Genomic DNA, 14,424 nt, shown 5'->3' with positions numbered 1-14,424 from the left:
GTCCAAAACTGATTTTAGCAGTAAAGGCAAGAAATGAAGATAACACTTTTTTACTTCTAAAAATAACTACTCTATTTCATCTTCATGAGACTGAACAAAGCCCAAATATACCTCTAGCTACAATGTACCTTCAAGTCTTTTTATCAAAAATAAATATTATTAGTGCTTGAGACAAAATATATTCCACCTTCATACATTATACAAGTATATCTTCAATGTAAATGCCTATATCATATAGTGGCAGCGAAAACGTAAGGGACTTACAGTACATGTATATTACATATAAGTTACTGATGATGCCCACAGATACAGCAAATAACCAAAGTTACATCATTTTGTATATCATATTATGTACCAGTGAGAAAAAAGCGATTGGACGCATGACATTGTAAACATCATCAGATAGCAAGATAATTCTAATCAAGCGATCATTCAGCTCTCTCAATGAGATTCTGAATCGGAATGTGAAGAAGAGTTCTAGTACTGGTAAAAACATACAAAATTTAAACATCTATCTCCCTAAATCATTGCTGCTACAGTGCTGTTTATATTCTAGTGTCATGGTCTACCCAGCAGATATTGTACAACATAGTCTATGCCTGCATAGCTCATAAAATTTCAATATTTACAGAAGCAAAACATCTACACAAATACAAATTGTACATAGCATGAAAAAATCTATCAAAATTACATTAAAAAATATGAAATTTTTATACATTTACACGAAATCTCTAACTGGAGACTATTTAGTAAGCAATGAAATGGGTGGCCTCAGGGCCTTTGAAAATTGAAAAGCAACGAAAGCGTAAAATAAGCACTTGCAATGTTTCAAATGAGAACTTGCTCCATGAAGTACATTGGCAAATTCTATTCACATTGTGCGAATAGCGCTGGCAGTTACTTTTGTGGTTAGAAATTTAGATCGGTAACTTAAAGCACAGGGCACGTAGCCGAATTGGATATAAATTGCATGAAAATTATTCATTGTTCAAAGTCATCACTCTATAGTAGAAACCAGTTTACTGCGTAGCCATAGCAGGATGATTCAACTTTAAACTGACTCCAGACTAAAATACTGAAACAGGTGAATGAAATAAATGCAGATTAGAGTTCAGACCATAACACTTACAGTGTTATCAAGATTCAATCCTGAATGAGGTAAAGGGTTTTTTTAAATTATGCTGAAGAGCGGAATGAGCAAGTTCTAAAAGCTGTGATTGGTTGAATCGACAGAATGTTATGGATGTACTCAATCGCTTGATATATCTTTGGTATATTCTGAACCCCATCACAACTTGGGCTAGTTCTAGGAGACTTTTAAAAACATCTTTATTGGAAACAGAGTTCACAAGAAAATGCATCCAATGTCCAAGTGCATACTTTGAGACAGTGCGAATAACATCAGGTAGCAGGTTCTTGATGATGGAACCTTCAGTGCGGCTTTTTCTGTAGAAATCGTTCAGATTGTCGAATCTTCTTTAACTTTTTATCCTGGTCTTGGATGAGTGCAGCCGTTTCTGAAATATGAAAAGAGAATGCCTGATATTGGGGCACTTTTTCAACTGCCGAAACATCTACAGAATCTTCAGGCGTGGGTTTCTTCTACAAAAGGAAGTGGCGAATATTCCTTTCAGAGGCCCAGGTTTACTGACATGAGAACTGATTTTCAGATTCTCTGTGAAAATAACTCGGTATCAAACCTACATGTACCTTTATTGTCTTGTTGTAATTGTCCACCCATCTTTGTCAAGTTTTCTATTTTCTCTTCAAGGCGTCTGCACAGCATCTGAGCATCACTTGCCATGTTAACAGCAACAGGGGTAGGTGCCCTGGAGGACGGCCGGGATGACACCACCACCTGCTTTTCAGGATTCACGTCAAGACGGTCTGTGGAAACATCTAAATGGACCAAGGGATGGAATCAAGTTAGCAAATCTGGGTAATTGCCTGGGTTATACTCGATACCCAATTCATTCAGAGCTGTGAAGTTCGATTTCAATTTGATTGCTAACATAGTACTTTTCTGTGCTGTGGACAGATTCTTGCTCAGAGCCAAACAGCAGAAAACAACTGGAAGAAGTGGGCTTTGAATTCATTTCATGGAACACCTCTTAAGTTTTGTGTAAACTTACCTAGTTCTGGATATGTTTGTGGACTGAGCAGCTTCGACACTGGTGAATAACAACCATTAGGAGGATTCAGTCTCGTACCAGCAGCAGCAGGAGTCATCTTGGAGCTAACCGGCAGTTTAGTTGGAGAGGCGAAGATATCTTGGTACGGCTGTGGTGGTTCTGTCCGGGAGATCGGCGACGGGTTTGACAAAACTGATGTGGAATCTACTGTGACCTGTGGCTCAGGGAAGCTGCAAAAGATGAAGGGGTACATCAGTACACATCGCTGGTGAGTGGGAGTACTGGTTTGGGATTCTGATTCACAAACAAAGATTAGTGAGTTTGACACCAGTCTGGTCACCACTTTGGCCTTCACAGGTTAAGCCAATGTGATGCATGGTAAGAGCAGCTCCTTCCTACCATAGAGTGCCTCCGTGGAGACCCAGCCTTATGGTGACAGTGGTAGTAAAGTGCTTTGAGACAAATCAGAAGAAGCGATACATTCATGTACGAGAAGTTCCTTTACATCACAATCCAAACACTTACTACGATTTTGGCTGTGGTATATAATCCTGCTGAGCGGCCATTGCTTGTGAACTTTGAATGAGTTGTCTCATGTCAGTCAGGAGATTCTTGAGCTCATTGCCAACATCATTGGCTGTTGTCACAGCTTCGGCTTGGTCCTGAAATTTCCAAACATACATGTACATGTACATGGAACATCAGACTTCATGTAATTAAATTGGTGTTTAATAACCTCAGGTGGGTAAAAATCAAGATGGGAGCAGAATGACCTACACTTGTGAAATGTGACTTGGGGAAAATTGAACAAAATCTGTGTTGATCGCCGTGGAGAGCAGTAACCTAACTTAGTGCACAAAGCAAGTACCTGAACTTGGTGTGAAAAGATATCTCCTTCATAAGGTAAGAAACCATGCAGAGATCATGACAAACACGAGGATGAGCCTTATGCTTGGAAGTTTGTCTCGTTTAAAAAGTAATGATTAAACTTACCAAAGGTTTCGAAGTAACCAAGTCTACATGACGTCTCCCAGCTTGTACAGAATGAGGTTGGTGAGAGCCCACATTCGGATAAACAGGAGAATACCGGTAATCATGATTTACGTGAGCAGACGGCATCATGTGGCCTGGCATCTGATGAGTGATTGGCTGGTTGGATTTGTAAACACTGCTTCCGATTGGCTGATGGCTATAGGTTGGTGTGACTGGACGGTGGCTTGAATATGTTGATGAGGCAGGATGAGCAGACGACCTTGATACTGTTGTCACATTTGTTGTAGTGTTGGAGGTGGCAAGAGGGAGTGCTGGCATTGGGCTCATGGCTCTGTTTCTTTCAGTTTCCTACAAAACAAAACAAAAATAGAAAATTACACAGCTGAGGGCTAAATACTGTTAACCCGGAAATGTCCCCAGCTGTTATAGTTGGCAGTTTTGTAAAATTGCAACTTGGATGTTGTCTATCGTTTGCTTCATGCTTTTACACTGTGACTTGCTAGAAGAGTGGATGGGACGACAAAATTTGACAGCTTGACAAGACCCTTCCAGCATCTTTGTCACCAAAATGTCAAGCAGTGAAATGGTAATGGATCTCGACTTTAAAAAATCTAACCTTGACCTCTAACTTGTGCTTCAACTTCATTCTCGCCATTTCCTGTTCCAACTTTTCCACGTTTGCTTGATAGGTGGCGTTCTTAATGGCAGATTTTTCAACTACAGTTTCCATCTTGGTAACTTTGTCGCGGTAGTCTTGAGACTTGTGGATGTAGCTCTCCAATTCGGAGGAGAGTTTTTCATTTTGCATTGTCGTCTGCTGAATAAGTGAGGCCAGTTTCTCATTCTCCTCCTCAAGGATTTTCTTCTCCTGTGAAAAACATAGAAAAGAAGGTGGGTCAAATATTGCACATCATTCATGGGGTTCATCATCAGTTTCAATCAGTACCAGTAGACTTAGATATTGATGAAACACAATTCAGCCTTCGGATACTATCTGCAAACACAATGTATTCCAAATTTGAGCTATCTTCACCAAATAAAGGATTCTGTAAATGATATTGGACTTCTTTTCTTCTCCGTGTGAAATGAAGCAAAAAAAGTCACCCAAAGAAAAGAAATAACCAACCTTGTTAGAGGATTCTAAACACTCTTCCAGCCAGTATATCTTGCTGTGCAGGGCATCAACCTGACCTCGCTTGGCAGTCACCTCTTTCTGCATCTTTCCAGCAACTTTAATCGCCTTGCCATCTGAGCTTTGCTTCTTCCTCAGAGCTCGTCTGGCCAGCTGAAGACTGTGCTCCATCGCTGAAAAGGATACGAAATTATTGTGAGGAAGGGTTGTCAAAATTGAGAGGAAAATCCCTGTCGGTCCTTCGACTATTGAAGTGATGGTTCTTGGCCATATTATATTGGCACATTGGTCTTTTAAAGGCAGAGGCCACCTGAAGGTAGGCCCTCATCATCATGAACAAAACCATAATGACAAATGCTGTTCTTCGCCAAGTTCAGAGGGAGCCAGTCACTAAAGTTCAAGGTAGGCCTGCGGTAAACTTGAGATGGTGAGGGAACTTACTCCTAACTTTAGCCAACAGCCGCTGAATCTGTTTCTCCTTATCCCCAGTCTTTCCCTCAATAGTTTTTCTCAGCGTATCGCGCTCATCAGTCAGGTATGCCACCTCGTAACGACTCTCCTTCAACTCCGTAAACAATGTATCCTTCTCCTGCTTCAGCTTTTCAACCAGGCAGACGTTCGAGCGCAGTTCTTCAGCCATTTGCAATTTCTCTGTTTCCATTTCCTTCAGGCGTTTCTCTTTCATTTTGAGCTTGCGAGACACATTTTCATGGTTGATTTTGACGTCTTTGAGTTCAGCAGTAGTTTCTTGGATCAACTTTTCAAGTTTTTCTCGTTCTGCTTTCAATGTGTCCTGGTGTTTGGTGTTCACCTGAAAAGTGATGAAGATTTTGGAATATTTTATTGACATTATTACCCCTAGTTAAAAGATTAACATCAATTGCCTTCAACCAGAAGTAAAAAAGATGTTAAAATTGTGTTGTTGTTACCATTAGGGAGATTATACAGCCAATAGTAACCACCATTTCCCTTCAATTTAGAGGTCTGAGGATAGTAGACCATAGTTACGAAGGAATCCTTACTCACCCGAAAACGACGATACACATTTTGCACATGTAATGGGCAGTAACGCTGAAAGAATGTCACGGTTAAACAGGTCAGACACACACACACATTGTCAATTCACAATTTGTCTCGGCGGATACGTTTCATAGAAAGTTGAGATTTTTCTTCAAACTTCTTCTCTCATAGAAATTCTGAGGGAAGGATTCCTGCATCAGGAAACGTTAAAGGTCTGAAATACTGACCTGAACCATGTGCGTCATGCTATCAGACTGCTGCTGCAAATTATCCAATGATCGTTCCTTCTCCATCAACTGCAGACTTATCTTTGTACGGTCCTCCTTCAACTGCGCCAACTCGGAATTCCTCTCATCCAAGAGGCCGAAATAGTAATCCCTCTCCTTGGTCAAACGCTCGCAGTCACCGACCCGATCGTTCAACAATCCCTTGAGATTCTCCTTGTCCGCTACGACAGTTTCTAACTGTAGCCGCGCCTCATCAAGTTTGTCCGTAAACTCCCCAACCTTTGTCTTGAAGTTTTGTAATTCGTTCTTGGTCAGCTCGAGTTCAAGGTTACACTTATTGTATCGTTCTGTTACCACAGAGATTTCCTGAAGGAGCTGCTGAGCCTTCTCTGTCGCTTTTACTTGCTCTGTCTTTTCAACATTTGCTATCTGAAATCGACAAAGTAATATCGAAGTTATCAAGCTTGCATCATACTGCACCGTATTGTGAAGTTCTACGTCCCCATCTTACATAATGCATGTCAATAGAAGTACCACGTCATTTCAAGTAGGTTCCTGCTTTTCAATGTCACGACTCCCACACCCAATCCAACACAAAGTCAGGACGGAGCACAACCTCTCTAATGTAAAGGACACCTACCTTAACCTGTAGACTCAAGTTACTCTCTTGCTTGGTTGCTTGTAGCTGTGCCTCAAGACGACACAACTCAATGCTCTTTGATTCTAACGTCTGCTCAAGGGTGGAGATCCTCGCCTTTGTCTCATCTTCTCGGATGAACAATCGCTTCGTCTGATCCTTCTCGGATTCCAGTTCCAGGTTTAACTTTTCCACTGCAAGCTGGAACAAAGAAAGTCCATTCAATAAGCTGATGGCCATATTCATAGCGGTAGCACTCAGTGATTTTCACAGACACTATATGCCAGTCAGTTCTACAAGCTTACTCTGAATTGTACATCGTCACAAGAAAAGTACCCGTTTAAACAGTGGTTTACAGGTTCTTACCTCCATGTCTAATATTTTTCCTTGCAATTCGGCCTTCTCCTTCTGCAGCTCATCTTTCTGGCCATGAACTGAGGTGAGATCTCTCTGGGCATCATCTAGACTGCGTTCAAATGCCTGCCGCTGAAATGGACAGAAGCAACTTAGACCAGCTAGAACATGCATGTTGAAGTATAATCCACATCAAGTCTGAGACTTCCAAATTTAAAGATGTTTAAGGTATAGCATCTAGGTAACAATACTCCTAATAGGGTACCGGCAAAATTACTGGTGCTACATGCCGTCTGGGATTTGACGCATTCCCTAGCGAAAATCGTCACTGTCTATTGGGACGACGATAGCCTCATGCTTTTATGCTACAAACTCTAAAATCGGTTTGACCTGCAGTGATACTCAGGGGATAGCCCAGCAGATTTAGTCTTAATCATCTGCCCATTCTTGACTGCATGATTGATACGTACCCTATCAGCCCCCAGGTTCTTATCCAGCTCCCAGTGGTCCTGAGTCATCTTGAGTTTGGTCTCAAGTTCTACAATCTGGTCACTCTTCAATCTCATCTCCTGGTTTTTCTGCTCCCTTGAATAGAATATCACACATGTGTAGAGGTGGGGAGAAAAACCAACCACAGCTTTTAACTATAGCTTCTTTCTGCTTTGAAACCTCCTTCCATTTTAGCTGCTATCTGGCAATGCATACTCCTGCAGTCTCACCACAAATGCTCAGACTCAAAAGTTCTTAGCAAAGGGGGTGCTTTCTCTTGGTATATAGGGTTGCATCAAACAAACAGTTTTTAAGGGCAGCACCAGTTAATCTATCTTCAGCAGAGCTACTTTCATGAATACCAGGGAAAAATCTATTGAAACCACCAAAGTGGTTTACGTGTATGTGTACTTACTGCAAGAGATCTAACTGCTCCTGTAAGCTTGCAGCCTGTTTCCTGGCATTCATGGACCTCTCCGCTGCAGCACTCAGTTGCTTCTCATGCTCTTCCGAAATAACAAGGACCTTCTCCTGATGTTCCTTCAATAGAGCCTGTCTCTCGTCACTGAGAACCTTCTGCAGAGTGTCCAGCTCTGTCTGCAACTGTGAGAAAGCCAAGACTATGAGTAAAGGCACAATTGAAGAATATTGCTACCATCTATACAGATCTCTTTAGGCAATCAAGCGTCATGTGTTTTCAGATCCATGCAGCATAAATTACGTACAAACTCTAATTGGACCAATGAAGTGGCTCAGATCTGAAGGGGTTAATATACCCTAAACATCACTGTCAGGAGTCCGACACCCTTTCTCCAGCAGTATCGTGCTCCACAATTACCATAATCATGTTTTTGTCGTCTTTATACAGTCATGCAGCTATTACATAAAAACATTAGCGCTCCACTGACCTGCGTCACTTTGTTTTGCCTCATTTCGGCATGGGCCTCAAGATCTTCGAGACATCTCTCAACAGTGTGCACCAGCATGGTTGACGATTGGTTCTCGATGGGCTCCGATTCAAAGAAGACACGGCCACGTTTCTTCTCCACATCCCCAAGCAGTTTCTTGATTTGTTTGATGGACGTCTCCATGACGTAATTTGATTGTTGCTGCATGGTCATGTTCGCTGTGGCATCAGCAATTTTCTGAAAAGGGATTATTGATATATTGAACCTCCAACTACTGAACCCTGGATTTAAGTGTTGACACATAACTTGAGGTATCATAGGTTGTTTGCTTTAATCAAGTCCTACAAAATTGGCATGTCAACCCTGCCACTCCCTACTAACCTGATCTTGTACTCGATTGGCCTCCTGGAGCTGCTGAACTGTCATCTGCAATTTACTGATGAGAGATTCTTGGCCCACTGCCTCCCTTTGTCTCAGCTCAAGAATCGAATCGCGACTATCAATGGTTTCTTGAAGCTTGGTCTTCAACTCCTCAATACTGGAGCGAAATTGTTTCCTCTGCTGGTCGTTAATTTCTGTAATCTGAAAAACAAGAAAATTACATCGTAGTTGTAGGTATATTGCAGAGGATTGATTATAGAATTCTAGGTGTTTGATACTGGCTGCCATAAGCAGTATTTTTTGTCAGTGTCAGACTTCCTCGACAATTCTATTCAAAGAAAGGAAATTCATTTAGGGCATCATAAAAATAGCCATTTGAACTCTACATACTTCTTTCAGTCTCTTCCTGATAGTCTTGGTCTCCTCTTTTGATTCTTTCAGTTCCTTTTCTAGTTTCCACTGTGTCATAAAGTCAACTGGTTTTCCAATAATTGCTGCAAGATCAGGATCTAACGACTTGTTCTCATCGAAATCTTGCCCTCCTTCAGTCATCAGCTCCTTCTGAACGCGGCCAGTCTCTTGTAACTGGCAGTCAAGCTGTTTTCTGGAAATGGAAAGATTATCTTTTATAAAAGGTGTAAAATCTTCATGGTTGCTCTTATGATTTTTTTGAACTGTCTCTTTCACTTTACCTTACACAACTGAACTAAATGGAATCATGAATACATTGCTCATTTTAATCAGGGTTGACCTGTTGACCGGTTGCAACAAATTCCTGTTTCTGTACAACTAATGAGGAACCGGCGTTAAGATAAATGCCAGTGGCGGCGCCACAATCGATCGTACCTTCTGACGCCATGACGTCATTTTCTGGTCTGTTGACGTCGCATGAGGTCAATCACGGGAAACCATTGCGTACATTTTTGCACAGGATTTCAAAACGTGCCCAATAACTGGCATCGCGCATATTTTCCGCAAAATTATCTTAAGAAACTGATAGCTCAATAGATTTAAAACAGGAAGATGCAAACGTCGCCGAAATTGGTCGAAAATAAGCGATCGTTTTCGGGCTCAGAAATAACATGATAATGCATTGGAAATGGAGAGTTTTGGAATGATCGATTGCAGCGCCACGCGGCGGATAAATCGCGCCGGTTCCTCATTAAGCAAGTACTTCTGCAATGAATAAACTTTCAGAACACCTACCTCAAGTCTGAAAATGTTCTTTGTTCATTTGTGATATCAGTCAACGAAGACAGTGAAGCGGTTCTCACTGGTGGCTTGGATAATGCCGACTGCAACAAAAGATAAGGAGGATTGATTGATTTTTCAAAATCATCGAATGACTGATGACACACATATTGATTAGCTGTAAAGAAATATGCCACACAAAGCCAGACTGACATCTGGTATTACATTAAGGATAAATTAATTAATGATGGGAAAGCAGCTTACACTATTTTAACCCTTCCAGTTTTAGAGACCTCCTTTTTTTCAAGTAAAACCAATTCATATAAAACAACATGTATTGTAAACGTTGGTACAGGGAATGGACAGCTCTTCTAAAAGCAAGAAACATGAGAGATTTACTGTCACATCAAGGTTCTCATTCATGCCGTAGCAGAAGTCACAATTTAAACACCGGTACTCAGCCTTGATTTGAAAAAGACATACCTCTTGAGGGTCTGGTTCCCCAATGACTCTTGACAGCCCAAAATCTGAAATAAAAGAAACTACTGGTGAAGGTTTTGAATGATGGCCAAGCAGGTTGTCCTTCTCCTTAATGCTACAAACCCATAGTGGCATGAACTAAATATGGTATTGGTTTGGTATGTACGGTGTGCCACTAACTGTTGGGCCTGAGAAACCTCAAACATACACCTGTCTCGGCCTGCAACAGAGATTAATCCATGCCATGTTTATCTCACTGCAATGGCCTCAGGAGGGATTATCACTGCAGTCCATATCATATCCATATCCAAATCTTATTTCTCACCTCCTCGATTAACATCTTGGCACATTGCCATCAACTGGTTTCCCTGCTCTTCGAGGTCCCTTATTTTCAGAGCAAAATCATTTGACCGCAGCTTGGACATGGCTGATTTACTGGGACTAACTGGGAGGCTGCTGATGCCGTTCATTCTTGATAACCCACGTCCATTCGAAGAAACTTCACCGTTTTCTGCCGAGCTGTCCCCAGCCGCAGCCCCAGGCCCAGCTGCTCGGTCATCCATGACCAACAAAAAAACTTGTTTGGGCAAGCCTTTCACACCGAAATGGGAATAACAACAGTAAAAGCTAGGTTTATTTAGAGACACTATACATTAATTTAAAAATTTCACGTCAATCTTATCACAATGAAATCATATAGGATCAGAAAATTATGATTTTGTGGTGTGTTTTCATCTTTTCTGTTAATTTTTGAATTTCCGGAAATCAGCTGTGGCGCATGCGATTTGTTACATCCTCGATTTACACATTGAGGACCCATATTGAGGGATGTCGGAGTTCGTCTTGTATTTAACAGGTGACGCCACCATGCGTAGACCTACTGTGAAGCCAGCCAGGTGCTCTTCATTTTGTTTTAACTTTCTTGGAAGCTGTTTGAGATGTGAACAAATTTGTTATGAATTGAATATGATTTTATTAGATACACGATTACCTTAGCTTGGTTATCAGTCAGTTCGTATTTAGGGTGTTTTATCTGTAATAAAGGTTTGCTCAAAAAGCACACATTCTGTGCCTGTCTTTGTTGTTTTTATTAATGAACTCCCAATTTACTCTGTCAATTGGGTTAACTTGCTTGACAGTTGGTAAGAGTTAGTGAGAATCTTTGAGATTTATTTTCCCCTTGTCGGTGCAGCGAGTGCCAAGTCCGTGAAATACCGTCCGTTGTCATTGTCGTTGTCGTTGTTGTTGGTGACTCCCAGGTATCGCCTTGAGACATTTGGTGGCAGAAGCTTTACAGTTTATGCCAGCAAATTATGGAACTCGCTGGACACTAACACCCGCAACAGCTCCACCGTCAGCGAGTTCAAAAGAAGATTAAAAACCAAACTATTTGAACAGTGTTTTTGTTAAGCGCAGCTGAGCAATTTTTCTAATTGGATTTTGCGCTATATAAATGCTATTTGTATGTATATGTATGTATGTCATCCGTTTACAATTCTCGAAACAGTGGCATGTCCCCCGAGGCTTTGCTTTAATAGAGAGCCTACCACTCAAGACGGCAAGCTCACGGCTTTTGTTGATTGTTGTGGCCAAACATGCCAATCAGTATTTAGGCCAGAGTCCCATCACTTGGTTGCGTACTTTGCTAGCCCTAGCCCTGGGGCCAAGACACCAGGAAGGCCTCCAAGGGACCACTGTTTTACATTTTGTTTCAAACATTTGTTATTTAGGGTGCACAAGAGCACATTTTGATGCCACTGGAATACCCAGTATGAAAACAGCTCGAGTGTCGTTGTGCTATTGAACTACCCAGCATAACAAATATTATGATCTGTCCTGGACTCTTCTCCTTGGGGTGCAAAGGTCAGGACGACTCTGGTGAAAAGTTTCGATTAGAGGCGAGTCAATAAGCAAAAAAATATTTCTCTTTCAAAAACCCTTTATTGTTGTACATTCCAAGGAAGACACATGACGAATTGGAATATTGTGTAGGAGGAAACCCGCATATCGGGAGAAAACCTACGCAATCGGAGGGAGTCGCCATCTCCATCACACAGGTGACAGGTGCTTATGTTTGAAATGACTTAATACATTGTAGATTATAGTTTATACAATGATCGAGTTCCCATTGAATGATTTATCACCAGTATGAATCCATATATTAACCTTAGTTCAAATTGAATGGTTTATCACCAGTATGAATCCATATCCATATCAACTTGAGTTTCCATTGAATGGTTTATTACCAGCATCAATCAACATCCCCTTAGATGACCAATTAACTTGAGTTCCCATTGATTTTTTATCACCAGTATCTCATCCCTCAGATGACCACATTAATTTGAGTTCCCTTTGATTTTTTATCACCAGTATCTCATCCCTCAGATGACCACATTAACTTGAGTTCCCATTGCAGTGAATTGTTTATCACCAGTATGAATCCTTATCTCTCCGATGATCTAGATGGGTTACTGTCGTTTCGCTACATTGCCAGTTCGCTACAAGTCGTTTCGCTACATGTGGCGGTCGTTTCGCTACATGGTAGGTCGTTTCGCTACATGGGTGGAGTCGTTTCGCTACATGATGGGTACGGTCGTTTCGCTACATGGAGGACGTTTCGCTACATGGGTGGAGTCGTTTCGCTACATGGATGTAGGTCGTTTCGCTACATCGTAGGTCGTTTCGCTACATGGTAGGTCGTTTCGCTACATGGGTGGAGTCGTTTCGCTACATGATGGGTACGGTCGTTTCGCTACATGGAGGACGTTTCGCTACATGGGTGGAGTCGTTTCGCTACATGGATGTAGGTCGTTTCGCTACATCGTAGGTCGTTTCGCTACATGGATGTTGTCATTATTTTTTCAAGTTTGTGCTAAACTCCGGGCTAAATATCTGTTGTGAATTTATGGAAAAAATGCTCGAGTATGGTACAATTACAGATTCGTCTTCGGGTAATCATCATCATCATCATCATCATTATTCACGGCGTAGTTAGTAACCAAATTTGATTTTTGCCGCATGCAGTTTGAACGGGCTAAGTGCGCGGGTGCATGACAAAAGTTTGAAACAAAAACTCGGAAATGTTCTGCTCGTTCCAAAAAAAGTTTGTTATAGGGTAACGAAATAAAAACGTAACAAATGTCTACCAATTCAAAGTCCTCCACACTTATTTACAAAAGTAATACTGGCGGTTTTAATTATGAAACACTACGGGTCTTGGGCCCAGAATCTGTCCAAGCCTCTCTTGAATGCGACAGCGTTGTTGGCATTTACGACCCAGCCTGGCAGCGAATTCCAACCCCTCACGGTTCTCACCATGAAAGCATTTTTCCTGACGTTTGACCTTTGACGATCACCAACTCTTTTTTTTATGTGGCCTAACCCAGGCCAGGACGACAAGAACCCCTTGCGCGCCATCAAACCGTATAAGTTTTTTTACCGGCAGTCACCACCGGGAATTATAGTAGGGTAAAATAGAGTAAAAATAATGACTACATCCATGTAGCGAAACGACCTACATCCATGTAGCGAAACGACTCCACCCATGTAGCGAAACGTCCTCCATGTAGCGAAACGACCGTACCCATCATGTAGCGAAACGACTCCACCCATGTAGCGAAACGACCGTACCCATCATGTAGCGAAACGACCGCCACATGTAGCGAAACGACTTGTAGCGAACTGGCAATGTAGCGAAACAGCCTGATACCATCTAGATGATCACATGAATGGTTTATCACTGAGTATGCCGCTGCTAGCCCCCCCCCCCCCCAGGTCCCCTTCTTTAAAGGGACAATATCGGCAGCAGCTAGGCAGGCAAGATAAAGTTACACAAAGTCGCCAATAAGGGTCTCTCATATCTAACAGTACGTTGAAATGATTCACGCTTTATTTAGGAGGAATATATTTAGTGCCGAGTCTGACATGACAAAGGCCAATTTACTACTGGTACTAGTCACTTGAAGATGGCCAAATTAGCCTCTGCTCCTTCCCTTTAGAAGTAACAAATCCTTTGGAGGGGGCATCCTTTTATGTTGTCTGCAAGTGGAATACCAGTATTATCTCATCCAGGGAGACAAGAGACCTGACTTGCCTTGAGCATGGAGGTATTATTAAGAAGGAGAGAGAACGGCCTAAGACCTCAGAATTAATCCCCTACTAATCCCCGGCTTGCATTGTTTGCCCCATTGTTCTCCAATACACATTCCTCGCGGCAGCGCTCTTTGAGTACGATCATGGAGTACGATCATGCGATCATGCCTTGAGTGAGGACAGAATTTGGGGGGACGAAGTATTGGTCTAAGCGGATCGAGGCTAATTCGTTATGAACTAATGGTGGCGTCACTTGTTATTTCGAGAAGAATTCCGACATCCCTCGAAGTGTACATCGAGGATGTAACAAATCGCGCGCAATTTAAAATTCGAGCCAAAATTGAACGGCCTGGAGGGAATAACACAAAAGTACAAAAATGAGAACGAC

General features: G+C 41.9%; 1 protein-coding gene across 1 annotated transcript; it reads right to left on the bottom strand.

Annotated features, from left to right (window-relative positions):
• Positions 1 to 53: 53 nt before the first annotated feature.
• LOC135493697 (coiled-coil domain-containing protein 158-like) lies at positions 54 to 10,708 on the bottom strand. Its single transcript, XM_064781222.1, has 19 exons — positions 10,270 to 10,708; positions 9,948 to 9,991; positions 9,480 to 9,568; positions 8,664 to 8,877; positions 8,274 to 8,474; positions 7,893 to 8,129; positions 7,400 to 7,587; positions 6,966 to 7,080; positions 6,508 to 6,627; positions 6,145 to 6,342; positions 5,505 to 5,933; positions 4,699 to 5,068; positions 4,252 to 4,430; positions 3,742 to 3,993; positions 3,126 to 3,473; positions 2,658 to 2,794; positions 2,133 to 2,362; positions 1,711 to 1,899; positions 54 to 1,517 (listed from the first exon to the last, which is right to left on the bottom strand). The coding sequence occupies exons 1-19, from the start codon at positions 10,505 to 10,507 to the stop codon at positions 1,432 to 1,434; spliced, it is 3,864 nt and encodes a 1,287-aa protein (XP_064637292.1). The 5' UTR covers positions 10,508 to 10,708; the 3' UTR covers positions 54 to 1,431.
• Positions 10,709 to 14,424: the final 3,716 nt, after the last annotated feature.

This window comes from Lineus longissimus, chromosome 9 (genome assembly GCF_910592395.1).
Source record: "Lineus longissimus chromosome 9, tnLinLong1.2, whole genome shotgun sequence".
Classification (NCBI taxonomy): domain Eukaryota; kingdom Metazoa; phylum Nemertea; class Pilidiophora; order Heteronemertea; family Lineidae; genus Lineus; species Lineus longissimus.
The sequence above is the reverse complement of the archived record's forward strand: the minus strand, read 5'-3'. Positions and strand labels throughout refer to the sequence as shown.

Coding starts and splice junctions, on each gene's coding strand:
- LOC135493697 (XM_064781222.1), bottom strand. CDS start 10,507: ATGGATGACCGAGCAGCTGGGCCTGGGGCTGCGGCTGGGGACAGCTCG. Junction 7,588..7,892: donor GGCAAAACAAAGTGACGCAG/GTCAGTGGAGCG, acceptor GCTTTCTCACAG/TTGCAGACAGAGCTGGACAC. Junction 4,431..4,698: donor GCTGTTGGCTAAAGTTAGGA/GTAAGTTCCCTC, acceptor TATCCTTTTCAG/CGATGGAGCACAGTCTTCAG.